General features: G+C 36.9%; 1 protein-coding gene across 1 annotated transcript in view; it reads right to left on the reverse strand.

Annotated features, from left to right (window-relative positions):
• CSMD1 (CUB and Sushi multiple domains 1) overlaps nucleotides 1-26,552 on the reverse strand; it is a 990,707-nt gene that overhangs the window by 338,203 nt on the left and 625,952 nt on the right. The window contains exon 6 of the mRNA XM_042877582.1: nucleotides 12,958-13,070. Within this exon, the coding sequence (XP_042733516.1) occupies nucleotides 12,958-13,070 (113 nt within the window). The remainder of the gene's footprint in view (nucleotides 1-12,957; nucleotides 13,071-26,552) is intronic.

Genomic DNA, 26,552 nt, shown 5'->3' on the forward strand with positions numbered 1-26,552 from the left:
AAATTTAATTTTCTATAATTTTTATTAATGAATGACTTATTTCTGTGGTTTATTATGGTCTTGCATTCTATCGAGCAATTCAATCTTATCTGATGCTATATTTGAAAATACATTGAGAGAGGCCCTACAATACTGGCAGCACACATTCTCTGAGATGTAAGAAATCATTTCAGTTTTCTCAGAGAAAGCTGCCTGCTGGGACTACAAGGAAAAGTTTATAATATGTTTTTATATGGTACAAATGTGTACTAACCCACAGAAAATTATAAGTAAAAAATAAAAGAAATAATAAAATACATAATCCATTAAAAAATACAGTGGATATTTACGTGTAGTTTCTACATATCCATAATTAAATATTTAATGGTAAATCTAACTAGAAAATAAAGTAAACTTCAATTAATCGAAGACATCTCTCTAATAAAACATTCCTCTCAAAACTGGATAAATTAAGAAATAGCATCAAAGCAAGTAAACTCAAAAGAGCTTTGAGTACAAATGATATTTTGAAACAAAATATTCCCAGCAAACATTGTCATTTCCATTGTGTTCCCAACAGAATTTAGAGCAGTTTCCAAGTGATTCCTGACCCTCTTCAAGATCTGTATGCAAAAAGAAGCTTCTGAAGTTTAACAGCCTCTGCTGCTGAATCAATGAGTTCAAGACAAGCAACTCCTATTGGAAGCACCCATGGGCTTTATCATCAGTACGACTCAGTTTGGCAACTTCCTTGAAGCACTGTTTTCCTTTTCTGATAGTAATTAACTGGTAATTATTTATGCAAATAATATGAAGCTAGGAAGCAGTCATCTTCCAAACCCAACTTCTTCCACTGTTAAGCTCTTTTTTATTTTTTTTAATAGTTCTAGGTTGTAGTACCTTTATATTGTTTTTTTGTTTGTTTGTGTTTTTAATTGGATACCTTGTCTCTGACACACAAGGTTTTGGAAAGGCAAGATGAAAATTTGTAAGGAAACAAATACGAAAAAATGAACTGGAAGTGAAGATGATATAAAACACAGATGTCTATCTGCAGGGCATAACTGAGGAATAATTTCACCCAGAGATGGTTTTGATGAGCTGTGATCCACTTTAAGCATTAAAAAATAAATAAATAAATAAATAAATAAATAAATAAATAAATAAATAAATAAAATGAAGAGGAAAATGCATTTTCTCAGATCGTGGAGGGTGTTACTATGATTTTGAGAGTATGAAACTGATTGATTACTATATTTTACCGCATGAGAGAAAAAAGATATATAGAGTGCAGTACACAGGTCACATCAAAGTCAAATGAAATTCTAGAAGCATGCAGTCAGCTAACATAATATTATGCTTGATTCAATTTACCTCTATTGAGATCTACTACAGCTATAGCCTGAGAATATGTAGGATACTGTAGGGTAGGATTCTGCAACCAAAAAAATGTAATGTTTGCTGCTTGTTCTTAGCACATTCTTTGTAATAGTCTTTGAATGCATCTTTGATGAAACACTGTTTTTTTCTCCAGTTACCCAAATACTTGGTTATATTGCCAGGTTTTCTTCCTGTATGAGATGACCTGCAAGGCCTCAAAAGTTGGCTCTCAGACCTAAAATATTCTGACATCATCTACTAGCACTTACTCAAGCTGCTTCTGCTGCTGCTCTGCTGAGTTCAGGTCTTGGCAACCTTTCACTGCAGTGGAAATGCAGTTCTTCAAAGGTGAACAGTTCCTAATGATCACTAGGCGAAGCTTTTCCTTACTATCAACAAGCCCACTAACACTATACAGAATGTATCTAAACAGTTCTCTGTGTTCAGGGAAGGTAGGATTCATTTTAAGTAAGAAATCTCATATGAATAAACAGAAATTGAGACTTACAAGCACCTGCCCCAGGTAACACTTAAGACCTCCAAAATAACGGAAATAACATTCATAGGGTTATTCCTAGAGAGAATTAGCAAATTTACCTCAGTATAGTGCATATTTCAAGATTTTTAAATTTGATTTCTTTTCAGCTTTATTTTTCTGATTTTCTTAAAGTTGAATACACCCTCTTCTGAAACACAGCACCATCTTAGTTCAGGTTGGACTGCAGATTCTTATCAAGTGCTCTGTTTGCCCTGTTCTAGTGCCTTATTCTTTCTGGATTCTCCTCTAAACCTGTGATTACAGGATACTACAATTTTTTAGCTTGGAGGAAATGATCTGTAATTCACACTGTTGGCAGTTTTGGTATTCTCTCTCCAGTCTGCTTATAGATCAAGTATTTCTTTATCACTCAAAATCTTGTGTGACATGTAAATTGATTGTGAACTATCTCTAGAATTTATTCTGCTTCATTATTGTCTGTCACACCATGAGTTCTTTCTGAAAATTCAGTATTTATGAGAATGAGGAGAAAAAAAAAGAGCCATAGTCAGTCCTCCCATTCACACTGCATTGATTTAGCTTTATTTTTTAGAGACTATGGTGTGGTGTTTTCTTTTTTTTGTTTGTTTGTTTTATGTATTTTTACCAGGCTTTTCTCCTTACAGTAGCATCACACAACTCTTCAAGTCAGGGGAAAAAAATCTGTTGAGTCTTGTTATGAGAAGCCAAATCAACATTCTCAATTCTTTAGAGCAAGTCTTTGTCGATTTACCAGTGTGACAGAGCAAGCTTTGAAAAGTTTGTTTTGTTCTTTTATTAACATACAGCATATATTCTTCCTTACCATTTTACAAGCACAGCTGTAAAATGCTAAAGCTTTTTCTCTTTATAGATAAGCATTTCTTCTTGTCAAATATCTCTTCATTCAATATATCAACAGAAGCATTCCAAAAGCGAGTAATGTCACAGATTTTCTTTGTGTTATTTCAGCAATGACTGATAATGCCATTCAAATGACTTTAGCTATAAGCCATTACTCAGTGACTTCTTTGCCTTAATCTTCACTGGAAGGGCTTTTGCTGTACTACCCAAGCAGCAGAAAGCAAAGACAAGAACTGCCCACTGTAAGTTTAAGACAATCTAAAGAAGTTCATGGGACCCAACAGGATCCATCCACAGTTTTGGGATAGAGTTCTGAGGAAAGGATAGATGTAGCTGGTCTACTACATCTTGCAAGAGCAAGGTCCTGCACCTGGGCTGGGGCAATCCCAAGCACAAATGCAGGGTGGGCAAAAGAGAGCAGCCCTGAGGAGTAGGATTTGGAGGTGCTGGTTGATGAAAGACTCAACATGAACCATTAATGTGCACTTGCAGCCCAGAAGACCAACCACATCCTGGGCTGCACCAAGAGAAGAGTGACCAGCAGATCAAGGGAGGCGATTCTATCCCTCTACTCTGCTCTCATGAGACCCCACCTGGAGTACTGCGTCCAGTTCTGAGGCCCTCAAAACAAGGACATTAAGCTGTAGGAGCAGGTTGAAAGGAAGGTCATGAAGATGATCAGAGAGCTGAAGTACCTCCACTACAAGAACAGGCTGAGAGAGCTGGAAAAGAGAAGGCTCCAGGGGGACCTTCTAGCAGCATCCCAGTATCTGAAGAGGGCATACAGTAAAGCTGGGTAGGGACTTCTTATAAAGTGTGTATCAACAGGATAAGGGGAAATGGCATTAAACTGGAAGAGGGGAGATTTAGACTATATATTCACAAGAAATTATTTACTGTGAGGATAGTGAGACACTGGAACACGTTGCCCAGAGGGGTTGTGGATGCTCCCACCCTGGAGGCTTTCAAGGCCAGGGTAGATGGGGCTTTGAGAAATTCGGTCTAGTGAGAGGTATCCCTACTTATAGCAGGGGGGCAGTGTTATGTTGTAGTTGTTAGATGATGTTAAAGATCCCTTCCCACACAAACCGTTCAATGATTCTACAACTGAATTGCACACTTTTCACTGCCTTTTTTTTTTTTTTTTTTCCAATACATTTTTTACGTGCAGCATTTGGTTTTTTGGGAAAACTGGACTTGGTGCTCTGTTATATCCATTACACTTTCACATGCCTCCTCAAAGAATATGAAATACTCTTCAGGAATCACCTTGAAAACAGAACAATTTTTCACATAAGTACTTGTAAGTTTATGTAAGGAATTCTATAATAAGTTCTTCAATAAAAACAAGGAGGATCCTTGCAAGCTTTGCTCCTCAGCTATCTAATTCCCGACTTTCCCCATGCATCCTGTTTTTCCAATGGATCTCTCATTTAAACTGACTCACTGGAATAATCCAAACCTAGTTTTTATCTAATAGGCTATCCTGCTGTTTTTCTCACTAACAGCTTTCAAAATCTTCCCCTACTAATCAGTATTACAATTCCAGAGAGCTTCACAGCAGGCATAGATGTTTCTCCTCTATGGCTACCTGTAAAAGCTGAAGGCTCATGATCAGCTGGTTTCCTTGTTCCATCAATCCAGCAAAGTGCTGCCTGTCATTACCAAACCTTCCACATGCTCCTTGCACTGGAAATCTCTGCACTTCTAGCGAACAAATGATACAGACCCAAGAAAAATTGGTGTCACAATAGATTTTTACACGGATCTTTCTCACTCTATGTGTATAAGGTGACCCAGACTCTGCAAATTTAAAAAAAAGCACAGCCATTTGTTTTCCATTAACCTTCTGTATGTCACTTGGCTGGCCACTTGCTTTGACAGACTGTTTTATCTCTGCTGTGCTATCAGTATAAAACATATCATAATAAAACAAGTTCAGCAAACATCAAGCATTCAGTGCCTGCAGGTGTCCTCCACAGTTCTGGAAAACAGTATCAATACAGTCTGCACAATAAACATATACTATCACTGAACAGTAGTGCACAGTCTCTAAAAAAGAAATCACATAATAAGATCGTTGTTTGAATTTCATCATCTTCTCATGTTTTGTTGAGAAATGATATCTGTGGTCTGAAAACATCTCAAAAAACAGATCTCTTACACTGACCCATCACCCAGCTGAACATGAACAGACTCTTGGCTAATAGATAATGAAGCTGCAAGTGTGGTAAAACTGACACTCTTATGACTATAATCTCCTCTGATGCAGAATCTGCATGCATGTTTTCATACTATAGTAAATACAAAATAATGAAACTGTTTTTGTGTTTGCATATTAATTATGCATACTTCCTTGAAACCTGTAATTTAATTTGCTTATCTCCATCACTCACGTATATGCTCTGATTTTAAATTCCTACATCCACATTTTAGCGTTCTATTTGCATTGCTAATAGCTAGTTCTAAAAATTAGTCAGCTCCAGTTTCTTCAAAATTTTCCAAGTACATATTTCTGCATGGAGTTCATTTGTGAAGTATCAGTTTCCTTATGTCAGAACAGAAGATGTCTTAGAAGATGCATAGCCTTCAAACAGTAGAGCTTTTGAGCCCATACTTTGGAAGTAAGCACTAAGAAAGCACAACATGATTCTTAACAAAGAGCGGCTACTATATCTGGGATAGCGGTGCTTACTTTGAAAGCTAAACCATTTGAACACATAATTTAATTTTATTTTGCAGCTAATTAAAAATAAATAAATAAATAAATAAATAAATAAATAAATAAAACAAAAAACCAAACACGCAACAGTGATCTATAAAAACATGTACCAAACTGATACATGTCTTTTCAACTATGAATGCAGTATTTTGAATTGAGTTTCAGTGAGGACAAAAATCATACTGACCAAGAGCAGAAGAATGAATAGCTGTTACCATGTCAGCATTTGCTTAGCGGTGACATACAGCAACTAAGCCTGCAGCACTTTTAAATACATTTTTTTGTTTGTTTGTTTGTTTTGGTCACTCTAAGTCAACTTTTGGACTTTGTTTTGTATTTCTAGGAAAATACATATTTTATATCTAAACAGACATGAAAACTGATCTCTCTCATGAATGCCTATTGCCTTTATAAACTGGTATAAACTTCTTTAGAACAATAAATCTAAAGATTATTTCCAATGTCAAATATCGAAAAAAGCTTCAAAGCTCTAGAAATGGAGGGAACAGAGGCAACTTTGAAGTAAAGATGTGACAATAAATGAACAAAATTAATTTGATTAAAATTTTTTAACAGACATTAGAGGAACAGATATTTTAAGCGGTTACCTCTTAGAGATTACACGTGCCACGTTAACAAGAAATAGACAATGTTTTTTTTCCTTTCTTTATCATATGGCATTCAATAATATTAAGTTAATAAAGGGCATCTTGCAATTTTAGTACAGGGACTAAAGCACACAGGAAAAAGTCAAAGTTGTTTCCAGAGAGGCCAAATAAATATTCACACAGAATCACAGAATCAAAGAATTGTAGGGGTTGGAAGGGACCTCCAGAGATCGAGTCCAACCCCCCTGCCAAAGCAGGTTCCCTACACCAGGTCGCACAGGTAGGCATCCAGGCAGGTCTTGAACATCTCCAGAGAAGGAGACTCCACCACCTCCCTGGGCAGCCTGTTCCAGTGCTCCGTCACCTCACTGTAAAGAAGTTCTTGTGTACATTTATGCGGAACTTCCTGTCCTGCAGTTTCCTGCCGTTTCCCCTTGTCCTGTCTCCACTCACCACTGAAAACAGTTCGGCCTCGCCATTCTGCCCCCCACACCTTAGATATTTATAGACCTGTATCAGGTCCCCTCTCAGTCTTCTTTTCTCAAGGCTGAACAGACCCAGTTCACTCAGCCTTTCCTCATAGGAAAGATGATCCAGGCCCTTCACCATCTTTGTGGCCCTCCGCTGGACTCTTTCCAAGAGCCCAGAACTGGACACAGTACTCCAGATGAGGCCTTACCAGGGCAGAGTAGAGGGGGAGGATCACCTCCCTCGACCTGCTGGCCACGCTCTTTTTAATGCATCCCAGGATGCCATTGGCCCTCTTAACCACAAGGGCACACTGCTGGCTCATGGCCAACCTGTCGTTCACCAGGACACCCAGGTCCCTCTCTGCAGAGCTCCTCTCCAGCAGGTCATCCCCCAGCCTGTACTGGTGCATGGAATTATTCCTCCCCTGATGCAAGACTCTACATTTGCTTTTGTTAAACCTCATCCAGTTTCTTACTGCCCAGCTCTTCAGCCTGTCCAGGTCTTGCTGAATGGCAGCACAGCCTTCAGGCATGTCAGCCAATCCTCCCAACTTTGTATCATCAGCAAACTTGCTGAGGTGGCCATTATCCCCTCATCAAGGTCATTGATGAAGATGTTGAACAAGACCGGACCCAGCACAGACCCCTGAGGAACACCGCTGGTTACAGGCCTCCAACCAGACTCTGCACCGCCAACGACGACCCTCTGTGCTCTGCCAGTCAGCCAGTTCTCAACCCACCTTACTGTCCACTCATCTATTCCACAGTTCCTCAGCTTTGTTATAAGGATGTCGTGGGGGACAGTATCAAAAGCCTTGCTGAAATCAAGGTACACTACATCCACTGCTCTTCCCCCATCCACCCAGCCAGAGACAACATCATAGAAGGCTACCAGGTTGGTCAAGCACAACCTCCCCCTGGTGAACCCATGCTGACTACTCTTGATAACCTCCTTTTCTTCCAGTTGTCTGGAGATGACATCCAGCACAAGCTGTTCCATCACCTTTCCAGGGACAGAGGTGAGGCTGACTGGCCTATAATTGCCTGGATCTTCCTTCTTGCCCTTTCTGAAGACCAGAGTGACATTGGCTATCCTCCAGTCTTCAGGCACCTCCCCCGTCCTCCAAGACCTCTCAAAGATGACAGAAAGTGGTTCAGCAATCACTTCTGCCAGCTCCCTCAGCTCCCGTGGATGCATCCCATCGGGTCCCATGGATTTGTGAACATTGGTGTTGCCTAGGTGCGCCCGGACCACCTCTTGCCTGACTGAAGGGAGGTCTTCCATTCCCCAGACCCTCTCACTAACCTCCAGGGTCTTGGATTCCCAAAGGGGAGCTTTTTCACTGAAGACAGAAGCAAAGAAGGCATTCAGTATCTCCGCCTTCTCAGCATCCCCTGTTACCAGAACACCCCCTCAACTTAGCAGGGGAGTCACACTCTTCCTAGTCTTCCTTTTACTGTTAACGTACTTAAAAAAGCCTTTTTTATTATCCTTTATCCCCTTCACGAGATTTAATTCCACGTGGGCTTTAGCCTTCCTCGTCACATCCCTGCAGACCCTGACAACATTCCTGTATTCTTCCCAAGTGGTCAGATCCTTTTTCCACATTTCATGGGCCGCCTTCTTTCCTTTGAGTTTGTGCATGAGCTCCTTGCTCATCCACACAGGTCTCCTGCCACCCTTTCCCGATTTCTTCCTCACAGGGACGCACTGATCCTGAGCTTGGAAGAAAAGCTGCTTAAATGCTGACCAGCTCTCACAGGCTCCCTTACCTTCTAACACCCTAGCCCATGAGACAGCTCCAAGTAGGTCCCAGAGGAGATCAAAGTTGGCTCTCTTAAAGTCCAGGGTAGCAATCCTACTTTTTGCTTTACTTCTTCCACTTCCTATTCAGTATGTGAGAAGATGTACAATATTGATTTCATTATTATATTTTTAGTAGGATTAAAATTTTCTTTTTCTATCAGACAACAAATCTAAAATTGAGCAAATAGGGGCCAGTGGTTAATAGTGTTATGTATTTTCTATTCCTAGACTCCAATGCTCACTCAATTTTTGAGGCAGAGAAAAACAGCACATTTGATGTTTATTTCTAAAAAGGAAGTTATTCAGAACCAATAGTTACATACAAAGCTTAGGCCAAAACAATCTTACTTTCAATAGAATACAGATTAATTCCTTCCTGCTTAATAAAAGAACATCTGCTGAGAACTTACCACATTGTAGACTTGCACAGATTTTACCACAGCTGAATAAAATGTAAATCAATTAAACCAAAATTGTGTGAAAATAGTTTGATACACTCCTGTATTTGTTTAGATTTGAATAACTAATAAACTTACAAAATAAATGACTCTGATACTATAGTGATAAGAAGTTGGGAAATTGGGATGTTACAATATTGAAGTGGAGAAAAATTATGCACTGCAAAAGAATGAACAACAAGGGTAGAATAAGACAAATGAACAAATGTAGCCTATCTACAGCAGCCACGAGAGACACATGGATACAGAAAAATTATTACCTCAATCCGAATGTTCTATATTTAACTGACTTAATTTCCTAGGTGCTCACAATTTTTTTTTTTTTTTTAATAGCAGTAGGAAGAAGAGAAACACATGCAAAAAAAAGTGAAATGTAGTACCTACAGTATTAATCAGATACTGAAAGAAATACAAAATCAATTAAGAATTCATTGCAAATTTCAAATATCACCAGCTCACTGTGAAATAAATGAAGACAATAGCAAAAATTATTTCAATTGACAGATTTAAGAAACTCAATCTCCTTACTTTATCTGGGAGATCAAAAGATGAACTGTAAGGCTAAAAAAGATGGCAATTATAGGGCTAATAAAAGACTTATTCCTGGTGACTGGTAAAGGGAAACATTATTCCCATTTTTAAGAAAGGGAGAAATAAGATGACCTGAGGATTGACAGGCCAGCGAGCCTCACCTCTGTGCCTGGGAAGATCATGCAGCAGATCATCCTGCTTACCATGTTCAGGCACATATGAGATGAAGAGGTGATCCAAGATAGCCAGAACGGCTTCAGCAAGGGAATATCTTGCCTGACAAGGCTGGTGGCCTTCTATGATGGAGTGACAACACTGGTGGACGAGGGAAGGGCAACAGATGTCATCTACTTGGACTTCTGCAAAGCCTTTGACATGGTCCTTCACCACATCCTTCTCTCTAAATTGAAGAGGTATGGAATTAAAAGATAGACTGTTTGATGGATTAAGAACTGGTTGGCTGATGACAGCCAAAGGGTTGTGATCAATGGTTTTGTGTCAGGTTGAAGGCTGGTCACAAGAAGTGTCCCTCAAGGGTCAGTCTTGGGACGGGTGCTCTTCAATATCTTCATCAATGACACAGATGATGGCTCCGAGTGCACCCTCAGAAAGTTTGCAGATGACACCACGCTGAGTGGAATGGTCGATGCATCTCCTATGAAGAAAGGTCAAGGGAACTGGGCTTGTTTAGCTTGGAGAAGAGAAGGCTCTTGGGAGACCTCATTGTAGCCTTCCAGTACTTGAAGGGAGTGTATAAACAGGAGGGGGAACAGTTGTTTACAAGAGCGGATAGTGATAGGACAAGGGGGAATGGTTTTAAACTGAGACAGGGGAGGTTTCAGTTAGATATTCGGAAAAAGTTTTTCACATAGAGGGTGGTGACACACTAGAAAAGGTTGCTCAAGGAGGTTGTGGATGCCCCTTCCCCCGAAGGCATTCAAGGCCAGGCTGGATGTGGCTCTGGCAGCCCAGTCTAGTGGCCATGGCAGGGAGGTTGAAACTACATGATCTTTGAGGTCCTTTTCAACCCAGGCCATTCTATGATCCGACTTTTTACTCTATTGAAGAAAAACATAACATCTCCTACCAGACAGAGAAAGACCAAATAAGACTAGTACTAGTGAGAAGTCAGGCCTAAATTTTTAAGAGTGATAAGAGTTAATCAGAAAAAAAGAATGGTCAAGACAGATGGTGGATTGATGGATATTTGTTGGTGTTCTCTATCAAGATTGGATTCATTTCCCATTAATAAGATTTAACAAAACACAAGTTATTGTTCCAGTACTACTTAGTAGGAAACAATGTTCAGTATCACTTAAGCAACAGGAAATAATAGTTTTAATCTACTTTTGCATTTTACTAATTTCTTCCATTAATTTCCTTTCCTAAATTTACTTTAAGTGACAATTTGCATAGAAAAATCTGATTAATGTACCCAGCATGCATCTATTGAGGAAGTACTGTGAATTATTCTAATGTACTTCAATCACAATTTTAAAGGTTTTAAACAATGTAGATGAAGGACAGATATCAACTTACATGAATTACAAAAATTCACTGAAAATGATTACTTTACCTAGCAGTTTATTTTACATCATTTGTTCATGGTTTTCCAATAGGACAGCATTATTTCAGCAGTCTCCGTTATATTCTTATTTGACTTCAGAATTATCTGTTTGTTAAATTCTGCATTATTTAAAGTAGGCAAATACAACAAACAGATGACTTCTGGCACATAATAATCAAATGACATCATACCTTCTTGGATCTTTCTGACAGCCTGCCAAAAATAACATGCTTAATCTGAAATACTCTAGAAGTGAGATCTGTTTTATGCTATAAAAGTGGAACATATTCATTAATCAGTTTTACTATGGAAGCTTTCTTATTTTATTCTCTTCCTAGGAATTCTGAAATAACTAGGTAACTCAGAGTACTTTAAATTAACATGGAAAGAAGTATAATAAGTATACGATGAAAATGTAAGCTAGAAAGATTTTTGTTACAGAACAAACTGATGAGCTTGGTATCATTTTAAATCCAATTGGTAAATCCAACGTAACTTTCTATGAGGATTATAACTTGTTAGAGATGGATGTGATCCATCTGTCTAAAAGAAGCAGGGCAGTGTAAGGCTAGTGAGGCAGGCTTTAAACTGCAAGAGTTGGGGGGCACGGTACAAAATAGCAATGTTCACACTATTGCAAGTGGCTGGGGAGTAACCTAGGAAAATCGGAACAATGACAAATGCTCCTTAGCTACCTCCCACGACATAAGCCGAAAGGCCAAACACCTCCACAGTGTGTGTAACTATGGAGGATCTGGTATCCCTCCCTTTTCTTCTCTGAAGTACCTGAATATCAATGTTTGCAGTATAGGAATAAGCTGGATGAACTACACTTCTGTGTGCAGCCACAGGGCCATGATCTCACTGTAATTATGGAGATGCAGTTGGACAGCTCACATAACTGGAATGCTGTCATGGATGGATATGTACTTAGGAAAGACAGGCAGCAGAGTAAAGTGGTGGAGTTTCTCTTTACGTGAGAGGGCAACTGGAATGTATCAAGCTCTGTCTAGAAATTAATGAGGAATGAGTTGAGAGCCTATGGGTGAGAATTAACAGGCAGGCTTATATAGGTAACATCACTGTGGGTGCTTAATACAGGCTGCCTGATCAGGAGGAAGCTGATGAAGTCTTTCATAGACAGCTGAAAGTAGCTTCACAATCACAATCACTGTCTTTCATGGAAGCTGATTCTCATCTTTTTAAAGAAGAAAGACCTATAGGTTAAATGCATTTATCTGCTTTACATGTATATACTATATAGTAACGAGAACATACAATTGCAGCAGTGCATTTGTCATTTCTAACACGTGATGCAGGCCCTACAATTCCAGAAAAAAAGAGAAGTTCTAAACTCAGATTCTTTGATGGTGTGGAGGGTAAGATCAAATTTAAAAGTACAGATAAATTAAATAGCTTAATGGTTTTCTGAGTTATACAGCTCCTCTGTTTTCAATATAACTATACTGTCACTGATCTTGAATGATGATTTATGAAGTATAAAATTCAATAACGATTCCATTCTAAAAAATTGCATTTTAACCACTGTGTAGGTGAACATAAACAGCAACTGACAGCAACAATGACATTTACTTATATTCCTTTAAAGTTGCGTATGCAACATTAACCTGAAATACAACTTGTGCTGTGCAAGGGAGGAGCTAAATTTCCAAATGATGAATGTAACTTCTGGATAAGAGTTTTATTTTGTGTAATTAGGGAAGACAGCACTTAGATGGAGACATGCCTTGTATATAATTTACTTGGAAATCAATTGTAAGGTGCATTCCAACCACATTTTTAAAGCAAAGACCAAACTGAATGGAAAACAATTCATTATAGAAAATGAGATCAAGCCAGTACTTAAAGTAAACTGCAATGTGACACACAGGCGCCAGATCACAAAACAGTAACAGTTATTCAGCATAAGAGTAGTAGTAACACCAGTCAGCCCTTTACTACCCCTCATACTTAAAGAGAAATTTCTGCCACCACTGTTTTAGCAATGTTTAAAGGTAAAGGAATTTTTCTGCTACAGATTTTGTATTTCCTACCTTGAAACTGAGCATTAAATCCCTTTCGTCGGTGGTTGCTGTCAGATGTAAAATGGAGTCGTAACCAGTTCTTACTGCTGATAACAGGAGAAGGTAGATTCATGCCAGTCAGCCTGGAAAAATAAAAAAGACTCTAATGTCAAGGGTACCAAAATCACATCACAAAATCACCTACTTTACAGACAATAAAGAAAACAAGAAAAAAACCCAAGACATACTGCTGTTCCATTTACTTTCCTTAATTTGAAAGTGCAAGAAAGAATTAAAATAACTGCAATCTGTGGGTTTTGGAGTTTATTTTGCCAACTCACAATTATCCTTCTCTTTTACCCTCTATTACCTATTTTCCCCATTCCCCCATACTCAGCCCAAAAGTAATGTACACTTGGAAATTTGTTACTGGTTCCAAAAAAAACCAAAACAATAAATAAAATAATGAATTGAATTAAGTGCAAACAAAATAAAATGAAATTTGAAAAGAAGTTCTATAAGAGCTACATGACATTTAAAAGAAAATACAGGAAAGCTTCCAGAAAGGCTTAATCTTCATTACTTTGAAATAATTCAGTTATTTCTATGTTCATCTAACGACAATCATTTTTTTATTTTCAATTATTTTCTTGTTTTGGATATATTATAGAACATCTTCTGAGCTTTTATATCAAGTCTCTGAGTCAGAAGGTGAAGAGAAAAAAACAGGATTCTATTCCTCAATTTGGAACTACCTTCCATTTTGAGATCCTTTCTTCTAAAATATTTAAAAGAGCAGCCATGCTGGTAATTATCAAAATGAGAACTTTCAATGATCCTCCCTTGCTTCTATAGTTCTAAAGCAGTCTCATGCATAGGTGAAGTGATCTAACAGACTAGCGTATTAAAAAAATGTGTTATATTCTCTCTCTTTCTGCATATCCTCCATCCTTTGCTTTAATATTGCCCTTCCTCACTGGTATCAACTTTGATTCTTGCTGAACATTTTTGTGATCTCTAAAGTAGCAGATTCTTATCTCATAGATAAGAACTAAGCAGTTTCACAGAAAATGTTTAAATTGTGTCTTCTTCATATGAAATAACAGAATATTTGTAATAGCTAATGTCTGCTAGGGTTCAGAATTGGAGAGAGTGAGCAGATGAGAACAAGATGTTTCTCATTCTGGCATTTAAAATTATTAGGTCATGCATTAATTTTCTCTTTTTATTTTCCACCTGTTTTTATAGCAATATGTACATGGTTGTTTATTTTGGTTGCTGTGAATGAATCCTTTCTATTTTACCTTAGCATTATTTTGTGGTAAGATCGAAATCAAATGAGCACATACATTTTTGGGTAAAATACTTTTATTTGTTAGGAGCATGTGAGCAAGTCATAAAGTTCCCCAAGCTATTCCTCTGAGAATTTTTCAGGATGACAGGATATGCTCCTGGAAAGACGAATGAGACTGGCAGCTACTTTTAGACAAATGAAGAAAACCACTGATTGAATAATCCATATGGTTCTTGTCATACCAGAAAATTCTGATAAACACTGAGGACCAGAAGAGTTTGCCACAGAACTTTGGATCAATATATTTTGTCAACTTTGGCCTGAGAACATATGCTTGAATGAAATCAAGCATTCGTGAGTATAAAAAAGATGAAATAAAGTAAACCAAACACTGACAAGTCATAAGATAAGCCCAAAATGAAAGTCTTAACCAGAGTTTGACAGTTTAAAAGATTCAGAGTCTTTCCACTGAGTACATAAGGCAGCTACATTTATAATTATTCAGTTTTCCTACAGAATATTTCCTACATCTTGAGAGGAAAATGCTTAAACATTACCAGATAACAGCATGCTGTGATAGCTCCTCTTCATGATGAAATACTCATACACTCAGTTAAAGTCTGTGTTCCCCAATCATACCATACACCATGACAACATTACATTGATTACACTCATTAATAACATCACTGCATTATATCCAAACAGCTCCCATAAAATGTTTTGAATATGTTTCAATATTGCCTTGGACTGTTGGACTGGATGATCTTGGAGGTCTTTTCCAACTTTGGCAATTCTACGATCCAATGAAACTTATGTGGAAATTTGGTGTGATATCCCATAATTAATTCAGATAGAAGTCTCCCAAGATAAACTTTAAGTTTCTTGCCTGAGCGAAATTTTATATTCATGCTCAGAATCACTTATGTCTGGTGAAACAAGGAGAAGAAGATGGATTTAACCTTATCTAATGTCAGCTGTTCACAGTGCTGCATTCTACACGTGGTCTAAGATCCTGCATAGTCAAGAGAGTGGAATAAATATTTTGGGAGTGCACATTACATGAAGAATTTTTAACTTCCACACTAATTTGAGACTAATCTCACCTTAGAAATATGAGTAGAATGACTGAGCAACATCTGAGCCTCATGTGAAGCATATTAATTCTGTTATAACCCAGCTCACGTGACATGCCAAAACAGAATTTTATTCTTTGAAGGTAGTCTTCTCAGTTTCTATTTACTCTAATACCAGGCTGCCCAAAGCCCTATCCAGCCTGGCCTGTAAGATTTCATTGGGCGATCTGTTTCAGTGTTTCACCACCCTCACAGTAAAGAATTTCCTCCTCGGGCCTAGCTGAAATTACATTTTAATGCCATTTCCCCTCATCCCGTTGCTACCTACAAAATAAGTCTTTCTTTTTGTACTTCACAATACCTCACAGCGGGTATTATGCCTGAACATATTTCATGTTTGGCTGCAGGCTAAAGCCAAAGGCATTTATTTTTTAATTTTTATCTATTGTTTGGAAAAACAGCTCTATTAAGAACACTTCGGTTTATTAATTCAATAGTATTAGCAAATATTTTTCTTTGTTATTGATCTGATACATGACCAACATAACTGGAACAATGTTCCATGGTACTCTGTATAGCATATACTTCTTCTGAAATATTATAACTGCTTTCAAGCTGATGAATAAAAGAATAATCCCTTGTATGTCTAGGTTTTTGCTTATATATGGCTTTCATTGTCCATCAAGAGAAGAACATTAAGTTTTAGGACACAGCAATCAATTAGATTTTATTGTTCAAATCTGTGATATTCATCCCAGGTCCTAAATACTGCAGGCCATTCTCCTATAGCTTTGCAAAGAATTCTTACATCCAGGTTCAGAGAAGCTGTATTCAGTCCTAAAGTTAATATGACAGCTGTCCTGAAGGTAAATTAACATTTTAGAAAGTTCACAATTAAACAAAGAAAACTAAACAGTTGGCTTTTTTGTTGCAACTAATATGCAGTAATTGAGCACTTGGGAAATAAATATTTTGCCTTAATAATTCTTCCCTATTTACTGTAATTATTAATAGCTGAAATGATAAAATGTTAATCTTATAGCACACAATATTCTATTTAGGGATGCTGCAGCTACTGTGTTTTTACTGCCATAGCCCATATGAGTACTTTTCATTCACATTCTGAAAACAGCAGAATTTTTAGTTCTCTTCATGGCTGTTCATTCCTGAACAAATTCCCTAGCAAATAAATAAGAGAGAAATTTCATCAATAACTTCTAATATCTACTCATCTGATGTCATCCAATTATTTGTGCAGAGGTTTTTTTTGTTTCTTAAGCCTTCAGTTACCATTTCCTAGTACAAGACTAAAATCTAACAAGATAAATTGAAAAAGCAGATGTCTAAAACAATGTTCAGTAACCACTAATCTTACTATGAAATATTTATTATCTGCCATAGTCACTGTGATTTTTCATGCAGAGGCTAGTTTCCCAGAGCTGTTCCTTTTTACTCACAATAGCTAAGGATAAAAAAAAAAATAAAAAAATAAAAAAATAGTTTAAATTATATAATATAATATCTATTGCAACTAGAAGGAACATTTTTTAAATACATTAGGGATCTACATTTGCACTGAAAAAGTCTGTTCTTTAATACCTTGAAAGACAAATTTATGACAAATAAGATTATATTCTCAGCATAGATTACGGCAATGAAAACCAGAGTCAGCAGGTACATTAAGTTTGTGGTAATTAAGTCCTTTCATTTGTAGTTGCCTCTGTGAGGTTTTCAAAACAAGCTAGAATGAACATATAAGTATAATGAACTGAAACATGTTTTTCAGTTCAGTGTAACCAGTTTCACTAATAACATTCTTCCATTATGTATTTTACATTGGATGACTTGTTTCTTTTTCTTAAATGAAAGATTTTAGGTGTCCCATTTGTATTTGTTACAAATAATTAAAGAAAAAAAAAAATAAAAAAAAAAAAATAAAAAAAAAAAATTATTAAAAAAAGTCACTGAAAGGAGTATTTCATAAAATGAGCTTTTTCTTGAATTTCCATTTGCAGAACTCATTTTGGCTCTTCTGACTGAAAAAAAATTCCCACATCTCTCCATACTTAAAAAATTCAGTTCATATAAGGGGGCATTTAGCCCCCTAAAGGACAAATTTTAGAATATGCTTCTATATTGTACCTTACTGTTGCAAATTAGTTTTGGATCTATCTAACAGACATACAATCTGTTTGATATTAAAACATGAAATAAAACATCTTGTTTCTCTATCTTCCTTTACAATCCTTTATTATTGCTTTCTCCGACCATAAACTGATGAAATACTGTTATCTTACCATATAGACAAACGGTACCCAATAAAATAACTCACTGGTTACCATGCATAGACTAAAGAAGTAATAGGTAGCAGTTACAGTTTTTCAAGGATACAATTGTGTATTTTTCAGAAAATAAGTTACTTATATTTCATCTTGTAACTTTATGAAACTCTGTTTATGTTTTCCATAATAGTACTTCATAAAATACATGTATTTTAAACAATAGATTCAGATGCCCCAGATTTGTTGAACTTGTTAAGATTCTATGAAAGAAAATAATACTTATCAAAATAGAGGATAAATGTCAAATATTACACCACCTATTACTGCGTACTTCTATTAACCGTCTGCGTTATAAGAACTCCAAACTGGAACACTTTCCATTATAATCTAGCTCCCACCTATTTTGGGAAATATAATATATGCTTATGTGTATATATTTACAAAATTCTACCATCTTCACTCATTTTTGACAGCATGTGAAGAAATTCTTTCCTATCTAAAATAAGGCAGCAGCTTGCCTATTGCTCACAGAGATTATAAAGCCATAAACCCAGCTGTGCTCAGTGATCCTCTGACACCTCTAGCCTAAATCAGGTCAGACAGATTTGTGCAAAAAGTACATGTACAGCCACTTTTTATACATGAAAACTAGATTGTATATAAAAGTGGCTTTATACTTCTTCAGGAGGTAATGCAATCCTATGAGTAAACTATCACAGTGTAAGAGCCTAACTGACAGCTGTAACTAAGCATTATGTTTGTGAGAATACTTCTTTGTTTTTTGGCTCAAAGCTTGCTTCCTGAGGTATTTCTTGTGATAAGACTCTGACTGATTTATTGAGGAGGCAAATGATGGGTGCTACCATGTGACAATCAACATCACTTTGTGGACATTTGAAAGCCCCTTCCTCCAGAGCTGCTTGCCTCCAGAAGAGTGCTCAGGAGTGTTTACTGGCAGAAGATCTGGCCTGTGACTAAATAGCTCCAGATTGGTATGGGGAATGATACCGTCCATACCATCATGTGAAAAACAGGATGCAGGTGGGCATCCCTGCTCCCTCTGATCTGCTTGCAAGGCCTGGAAGATGGGAAATTCCGGAAGTTCAGTTCCTGCTGAGATCCCAGAGCTGGAAGCTGCTACTCCAAGGAGAGCTGACTCAACCAGTTTGGACTTATAATATATACACTATATAGTATAGTATATGGTAGTATATATACTACCATTGAAAAGTGGCCATCATCACCGTGATCACTGTTGTCATCAATAAAATCACAGAATCATAGGGGTTGGAAGGGACTTCAGAGATCATCGAGTCCAACCTCCCTGCCAAAGCAGGTTCCCTACACCAGCTCGCACAAGTAGGTGTCCAGGTGGGTCTTGAACATCTCCAGAGAAAGAAACTCCACAACCTCCCTGGGCAACCTGTTCCAGTGCTCCGTCACCCTCACTGGAAAGAAGCTCTTGCTCACATTTGTGCAGAACTTCCTATGCTTCAGTTTCTGGCCGTTTCCCCTTCTCCTGTCTCCACACACTGCTAAAAACAGTTCGGCCTCACCACTCTGCCCCCCACAACTTAGATCTTTATAGACCTGGATCAGGTAACAGAACAACAAAGCCCAATGACCCACCACTACTGAAGATCAATGACTGAACTATGAACCACACTGGATCCATGGTGGTGACTATCTCCCTCTTGCTTCCTATAAAGACTCCTTGCTTCTTTCCTATTGTTTCTATCGCCCTTCTTCCCTTCCCCATCACCCTAATTCATAATAGTGTCCGTCCTCCCCTTCCCCATCTCCCTGATTAAGATCTCTAATAAACTCGTCAGACCAACATTTGAACAATTGTTTCTTAATCTCATGCCAGCTATACAGATATTAAAAAGAACATCGTCTCCCTCCTATAAATTGGAGCTAAACAATGTTCAACAGGACTGGCCTACAGCACAGAACAACTTCAGTCTCAGTCATTACACCACTCAAAGCATGAAGCAATCTTTTTAAATTACATTATCTCATATTTTTGTGTTACACCTTATCCTATGAACACTCAAAACCTTTTGAGTATGGGGACTATCTATATACACCACAAATTTCTGCATCTCTGCATTTCTGCATCTGTATATTCCAATCTCCCATATTTGCATTCATCAATCCAGATCATAATTAAAGTAATCCACTCTTACCAGACAGCAGTTTCTAGACAGCAGTATTCAGACTGACACATTTATCCCACATCATTAATCCAATTTATGCCTAATATAGCATGGCTACTTATAACAGTGTTAAAAGGAATTGGCTCCTATTAACCAAGACTCTCTTCCAACTCTCCTTCATGTCAAATTGCTCTAAGTACTGTCAACTGAGAAGGGCTTAAACAAAAACTTTGGAAGAAAAGGTAGCATGACTGACTAACATGCATAACTGATTAATTAAAAAAATTAATTAAAAACATTACATGAAACTGAAAAAAACATACTAAACATTATCTGGTAGCATTATATATCTATACAATCAATTTTTCATTTTGGTATTAAAAATAATTTCAATCGACAATTTCCCTTTTGTCTACATTCTTCTGGATGGGAAATTCAGTCTGGTTTTATGATACAAAGATGATACAAAGAATGCCCATACTGTCAGTTATTTACAATCATGTATATTGTCTCTGAATATGTTTTCACACAGTAGAAATCAAACTCATAATGTACAATAGAAGCTCAACACTAATGTAAATAACAGTATATTTCTAGTTGCATATTTATGTTTGATTTGTGAAAGTTAAGAAACATTCCAAATTGACTGAAAACTGCAGAAAACTTCAGCTGGGGTGCTTTGGTTTTGTGTTTGTTTTGTTCTTATGGACTGATTTTAACAACACAAGATTCAGTTCTAAAAATCTCTGATCTATACTAAATTCATATTGAAATCTACAGGAAGTCCAAGTGCAGTGAGCTTTAAACATTAGTTCTACCTGGTATTAGAAATGTCTTCATATTTATAAACAGGACTATAAAACAATTCTGTTTGAAAACATCAAAAATAGAATTCCAATGATATTATTAAAAATATTTCTAATTGTTCACTGTATAACATGATATAGTTGCTGAAATGTGAAATCTTATTACCTTTGAAAGCCATATCATTCACGTGGACATCATTTCAGAAGTTGAGTAATTACATTTCATAATTCCAGTGTAATCAGCAAATACAATACTTGGATAAAACATTAGCATGACTGTACCTAAGCAAGGATAATATTTAAACAGGTAAACAGTCTTCTTACTCAGTATCTTCAAAAGATAAAACTGAAAAACAAAGAAAGTTGTATGGTGAACAACTCACCATACAGGTATAGCCCTAAGCATATGTTCAAGCCATATTCTTCTTATTTCTATAAAGTAATTTTTCGCTAGGAATGAAAGATTTGTATAGATCAGTCACTTCCCTCCCCCAAGCATATTGAGCACTGAATTAAACAAAAAACAATGTACTTACTCATTTCAGATAGTATGCACTGCAATGATATTCTCAAGTGGTAAAATCAGCCTTGTTTAGTTTTGTTGATAGCTGGCTTAACCTTTACGCATAAAGCTTCTCCTGCCAGTTCTAAAGCTAGCCTTGGCATAGATCTAAGGCAAATATTTACACTCTTAGTACATCTTGTTAAATTTGTCAAGTAGACTTATCTACATTTTTGACACATTTTCCTTACATTGACTACATTATTTTGTATAATTCTATAATTAAGAATAATTCTTATTATAATTCTTATAATATAATTCTATAGTTAAGTACTTATTAATAAAATCAAGAAGCCTCTCCAAGCAAGCATAGTTATACACAGCCTGTTGTATATACATGTGATATACAGTATCAGATAAAATTGGGCTACAAATACCCTTTCGTGGTAGATACATCCCTTCTAAGCTCTACATGTGGTGTATTTCCAGTTAAAAATTAGTTTCCAAACAGATGGTATGGGTGGTTCTCATTATATATAAATTAAAATACTATTAATTTCAGGTAGTCTACAGTTATTGCCAACATAAAAATAAGTTTTGTGATAGTTCTCTTGAGTGAATAGTGCAATCAGGAGAGAAAAGTTTTCTGTTCAGTAGAGTGCAAGCACATAATAGCTGTTTATAATAATCCATAATACAGAAGCCAGGATATTTAATTTGAAATTTGAGCTCAAAATTTACTCATTATTTCTAGAACATAAATCTATCCTTTATAAAGTTTATCAGTGACATTAAAATGCAACAGTACCAAAAGGTGACTTCCATCTCTGTTCTTATGCGTATTATTATTTAAAATTTTATTCAACTGAATGTAATATTGGGTGTCTTTTGTGCTTGGTTGTGGTTTTTTTTTGGTGATCCAGTCTTTATCTGTGCTAAGTGAGCACAGAGTTTGATAAGTTATGTTGTCTGAATCAAGCCTTCTCCCAAGGTTTTTTTTTTTTTGTATGGATAATTTAGAGTTACTATTTAAATTTGGTCTTATCTCTTTTTAACAGCCAAATGTCTGCCGGCTAGAAAGAAAGTGTCAGCAACAATAAACAATGTGATGTATTTTTAACATGGCTAAAAGGCAAAACCCTTCAGGTAGCAAATGAATAACTTAGCTATTTTTAATTGCTGACATGATGGGTAATCAATGTTCTATCAAATTTTTCAAGTATTTTGAAGTTGCCTGTACTGTTTTATTAAGTTTCTTGCTTACACTGCACATACTGTGCCCAGTCAATCTACATTTTTAATATAACAATTAAAACAAATTCTAAGAAAAAAAAATACAGAAACCATTAAAGACTTGCAAAGAGTGGGAAAACACCAAACAATGGTGATTCATACAACAAAAACAATTGATAGGTTACACTTATTTCATACTTGATTGTACCTTTTGCAATATCATCCTATATTAAATAAAAAAGAAGAGTTTTAATCCCAAGATTACTTATCATAGGGTTTTTTGTTTGTTTGTTTGTTTTCTGCATGCAATATCCATTTTCCATTCTCCTGAAAGAAATCACCATATTTGACCAGAATTTAGTGTGGGTTATTTCAAAATATCATTAGGTGCCAAGAAAAGAAAATTGTTGAAACCTAGAAGCCAAAATAAAGGCAGCCAGGATGCAGTCCTTCAGCATAAGCATCAATGTCAGACATGAATATATTTTCATACTTCTGTGAAGACCCCTTTTCTTTATCATGGTAATCCTTTAGTCAGATACAATTACAAAGATGAAATAACAACAACAAATTATTCATTAAATAGTGCTTGTGATTAGTGGGATTCACCAAGTACGCATAGAGGATTCCCTTAGATAAATTTTCATTCATTGCAATTAATTTCTGAAGTAGTTCACACTGTGTTTTTGTACTAATTTCTTTTCACCTTAAAGTTTCAAGTTCTTGATAAGGTGTTGAGAGTATCTTATATTTAACTGAAGTACTATTGCATGGACTGTACCAGTCCAACTTAACTCCAGATACACTGCTGTTGAAAGCTCTGCATCACTGTGCTGTCCTATCACAAGAACTATTGTTTCCCAATCACTGAATATTTATTTCTCCATCACTGCAAGACTGATTAGCATCATTATTTTTCAATCTAATCTTTACTGAATAAATTCCATATAGATCAATTAAATATAATGTAAGTTCAATGTTTTGTCTGACTAACTGAAGTATTTTAGCATTACTTGAGTCCATTTATTGTAGACATTTCTTCTTGGAAACAACTATATTTCAATTCTCAGCAAGATCAACAAGTTAAGACTTTATTCTACAATGGAATATATTTTCTGTGGTTCATTAGATTAAAGCTTGTAAAAGATTACAACACTTCAAGAGGCCTCATGATATTTAATTATCTACTTTAAGTACATTTTACAAAACCCTGCTGAAACACCAGTAAAGTGTGGATTTGTTATCTTTTATGACTGTAAATTACATCCCAAAGCTGGTATCAGGCTACTACCCTCTTAAGTAAATTTCTTTAGTAATACTGAATTGCAGTGGTAACGAACACTAACAAAATACCATTATCAGGTTTCCAAATCCTAAAATGCCTTTAAAAATTCACTGATATTTAGCTTATAATGAATCATTTCCCAGATGCTAAGGATAATGATAATGATAAAGCACCTTATCCATTACCAATCATCCACCAACCATCTGAGATGATGTGAGAAAGAATACAGAATCATGACAGAAACATCTTGGGAGTTGGAAGGGATCTTTAAAGGTCATCTAGTCTTTCCTGCAATGAATAGGGACGCCTATATCTAGATCAAGTTGCTCAAAGCCATGTCCAGCCCTGTCCACCCATATTTGAAAGTCTGCAAAGGACAGCACTTTCACTATCTCTCTGGGCAACCTGTTCCAGTCCCTCACTATAATTAATATAAAAAACTTCTTCCTTATATCCAATCTGTATCTCCCCTCATTTAATTTGAAATCATTTCACCTTGCCCTGCCACAACAGACCATGTAAGTCTGTTCCCTTCCTTTCTATAGCCTCCTTTATATACTGAAAAGCCACTATCAGGTCACCACAGAGCTTTCTCTTCTTCAGGTTGAACAGCCCCAGCTCTCTCAGCCAATCCTCATAGGAGAGGTGTTCCATGCATTGGATAATTTTGGGGCCTTACATCAGATGCACTGTAACAGGTCCATGTTCCTCCTGTACTGAGGACTCCACATCTGGACACAGTACTCCAGGAGAGGTCTCATCAGCTTGAAGTAGAGGAGCAGGATCACCTCCCTTGACCTGCTGGCCATGTTTCTTTTGATGCAGCCCAGTATACAGTTGGTCTTTTGGGCTGTAAAGGCACACTGCTGGCTCACGTCCAGCTTATATCCACCAGTATTCAGTGCTCTATCCTTACATCTCCCAGCTCGTACTGATATGAGGGGTTCCCACAACTCAGGTGCAAGACCTAGCACTCGGCTTTGTTAAACCTCATGAGGTTCAGCTGGGCCCACTGCTCAGGGAAACCTAGACAGGCTTGAATGGCATCCCATCCTTCAGGCATGTCAACTGCACCGCACAGCTTGCCATCATCCTCAAACTTGCTGACGGTGCACTCTGTCTTGCTACTGATGGCACTGATCACATTCAAGAGCTTCCAAAACAGAGAAAATATGGAGTTTTTGCAGATAACCCAGAAGAGGGTGAGAAGGATGATCCAAATGCTGGATCCTCATTCTCTCCTATGAAGATGGATGAAAGAACTGACTTGTTCAGCCTGGAAGAGAAAGCTACAGGCAGCCTTCCAGTATACAAAGGGAGATTATAAACATGAGAGGATAGAGAGTAATAAGGCAAGAAGGAATAGTTTTAAACGTCAGGTGAAGTTTTTTTTTTTTTTTTTTTTTTTTTTTTTACTGAGGGAGTGGTGAGATGCTGGAGCAGGCTGCCCAGAGAGGCTGTAGACACCCTATCTCTGGAGGTGTTTAAGGCTAGTCTGGATGGGGCTTGGGGCAAACTTATCTAGTACTTAATCTAGCAGTTGGTAGCCCTGCCTGTGGCATGGGGCGTGGAACCTGATGACAGCTGAGGTCCCTTCCAACCCAAACCATTCTATGTTTCTATGGCAACACTGCCTCAATGGAAGGAAAAGACATGTATGTTCAGAGTTGAAAACTGATTTGCAAGGACTTAATCAAAACCGTTTGTATTTCTCCTGTTAATGGTTTACTACTTTATCTAGATTCATAGAATCATAGGATTTGGAAGGGACCTTAAGAGATCTAGTCCAACCTCCCCGTTAAAGCAGATTCTAATATGTGACAAACAACTGAAGTAAACAAAATACCTTTCCTGATTCACTCATTTTAATGAAGAACAGATCAATACATTCACATACAATGTTGTCTTACAATATAACTTCCACTATATTTTGCTATAATCATTTTTGAAATAATCAATTACATAGGTTTGTTCTGAAAGTAATTCCTCCTATTTATTTCCATGAAAGCAAAAACAAGGAGCACAGTCACACTATATGACAGATCAAATTCTCAGCTACAAAACACTTTTTTTTTTCCAATGCAATTACCACTGTGACCTGTGCATTTTCCACCAGCAATAAAGAGCCTGCATGTTGCATTCTAGAACCTGCACCAGCAGAGGTGACACACTGTAGTCACTACTGAAACTCATCACCTCCAACCTCACTGAGCTAACATACAGTGTTCAGTCTCCATAGGTGTTCAGCAAGCATCAGTGAATGTCAATAGGTGCTGTTATTTTGCATGTAGTCAGTTCTACCCCTTTGTTTCATATGCACTTTCATGTCAGGCACCATTTTGTCAGGCTGCCCCACTACTGCCGTCTGTTGCATAGATGTAAAAAATGTAATGGAATATTAGTGGGAAGATTTAACTTCTACTGCCATATCACCAATATCCACATCTGACTTCATGGGCTGACATTTAAAAAAAAAAAAAAAAAAAAAGTAGGAGGAATTATTTTTGAATAAGCTTTCGTAAATGTAAAAGGAATAACAAATACTTAACTTTTTCCCGAATGCTTACTAAACTAAATATCACTTAGTGAATAAGAACCAAAAAAGAAACGAAGACCTATATGACGCTCACACAATATTTTAAAGAACTCAAACAAACACACAGACACATTAATGAGATGATCTTTAGGTATGAAAAAAACCAGTAGTGCGGATCTTTACTAAGCTCTAATTGGGTAGTTTCTAAGAACCAGTACTACAAAGGCTGCATTTTTTTTAATATGCAGTTTTGTAATTGGCTATAGTTTTGTCATATTCTTTAGCTAATTAGGAAGCAGAACTGTGATCCAAGAGAGAATATGCACAAAAAGTGTCTACCTAGAGATACCAGACATGTAAAAAAACATAAAATTCCCTATAAGTGAGGAGTTTTAGAGGAGAAACTGCCTGTAATGAGTGAACATGCCAAAACCATAGAAGTCCTCAGTTAACAC

The sequence above is a fragment of the Lagopus leucura genome, unplaced genomic scaffold (genome assembly GCF_019238085.1).
Source record: "Lagopus leucura isolate 7727_CA_CO unplaced genomic scaffold, USGS_WTPT01 Super-Scaffold_73, whole genome shotgun sequence".
In the NCBI taxonomy this organism is placed as follows: Eukaryota; Metazoa; Chordata; class Aves; order Galliformes; family Phasianidae; genus Lagopus; species Lagopus leucura.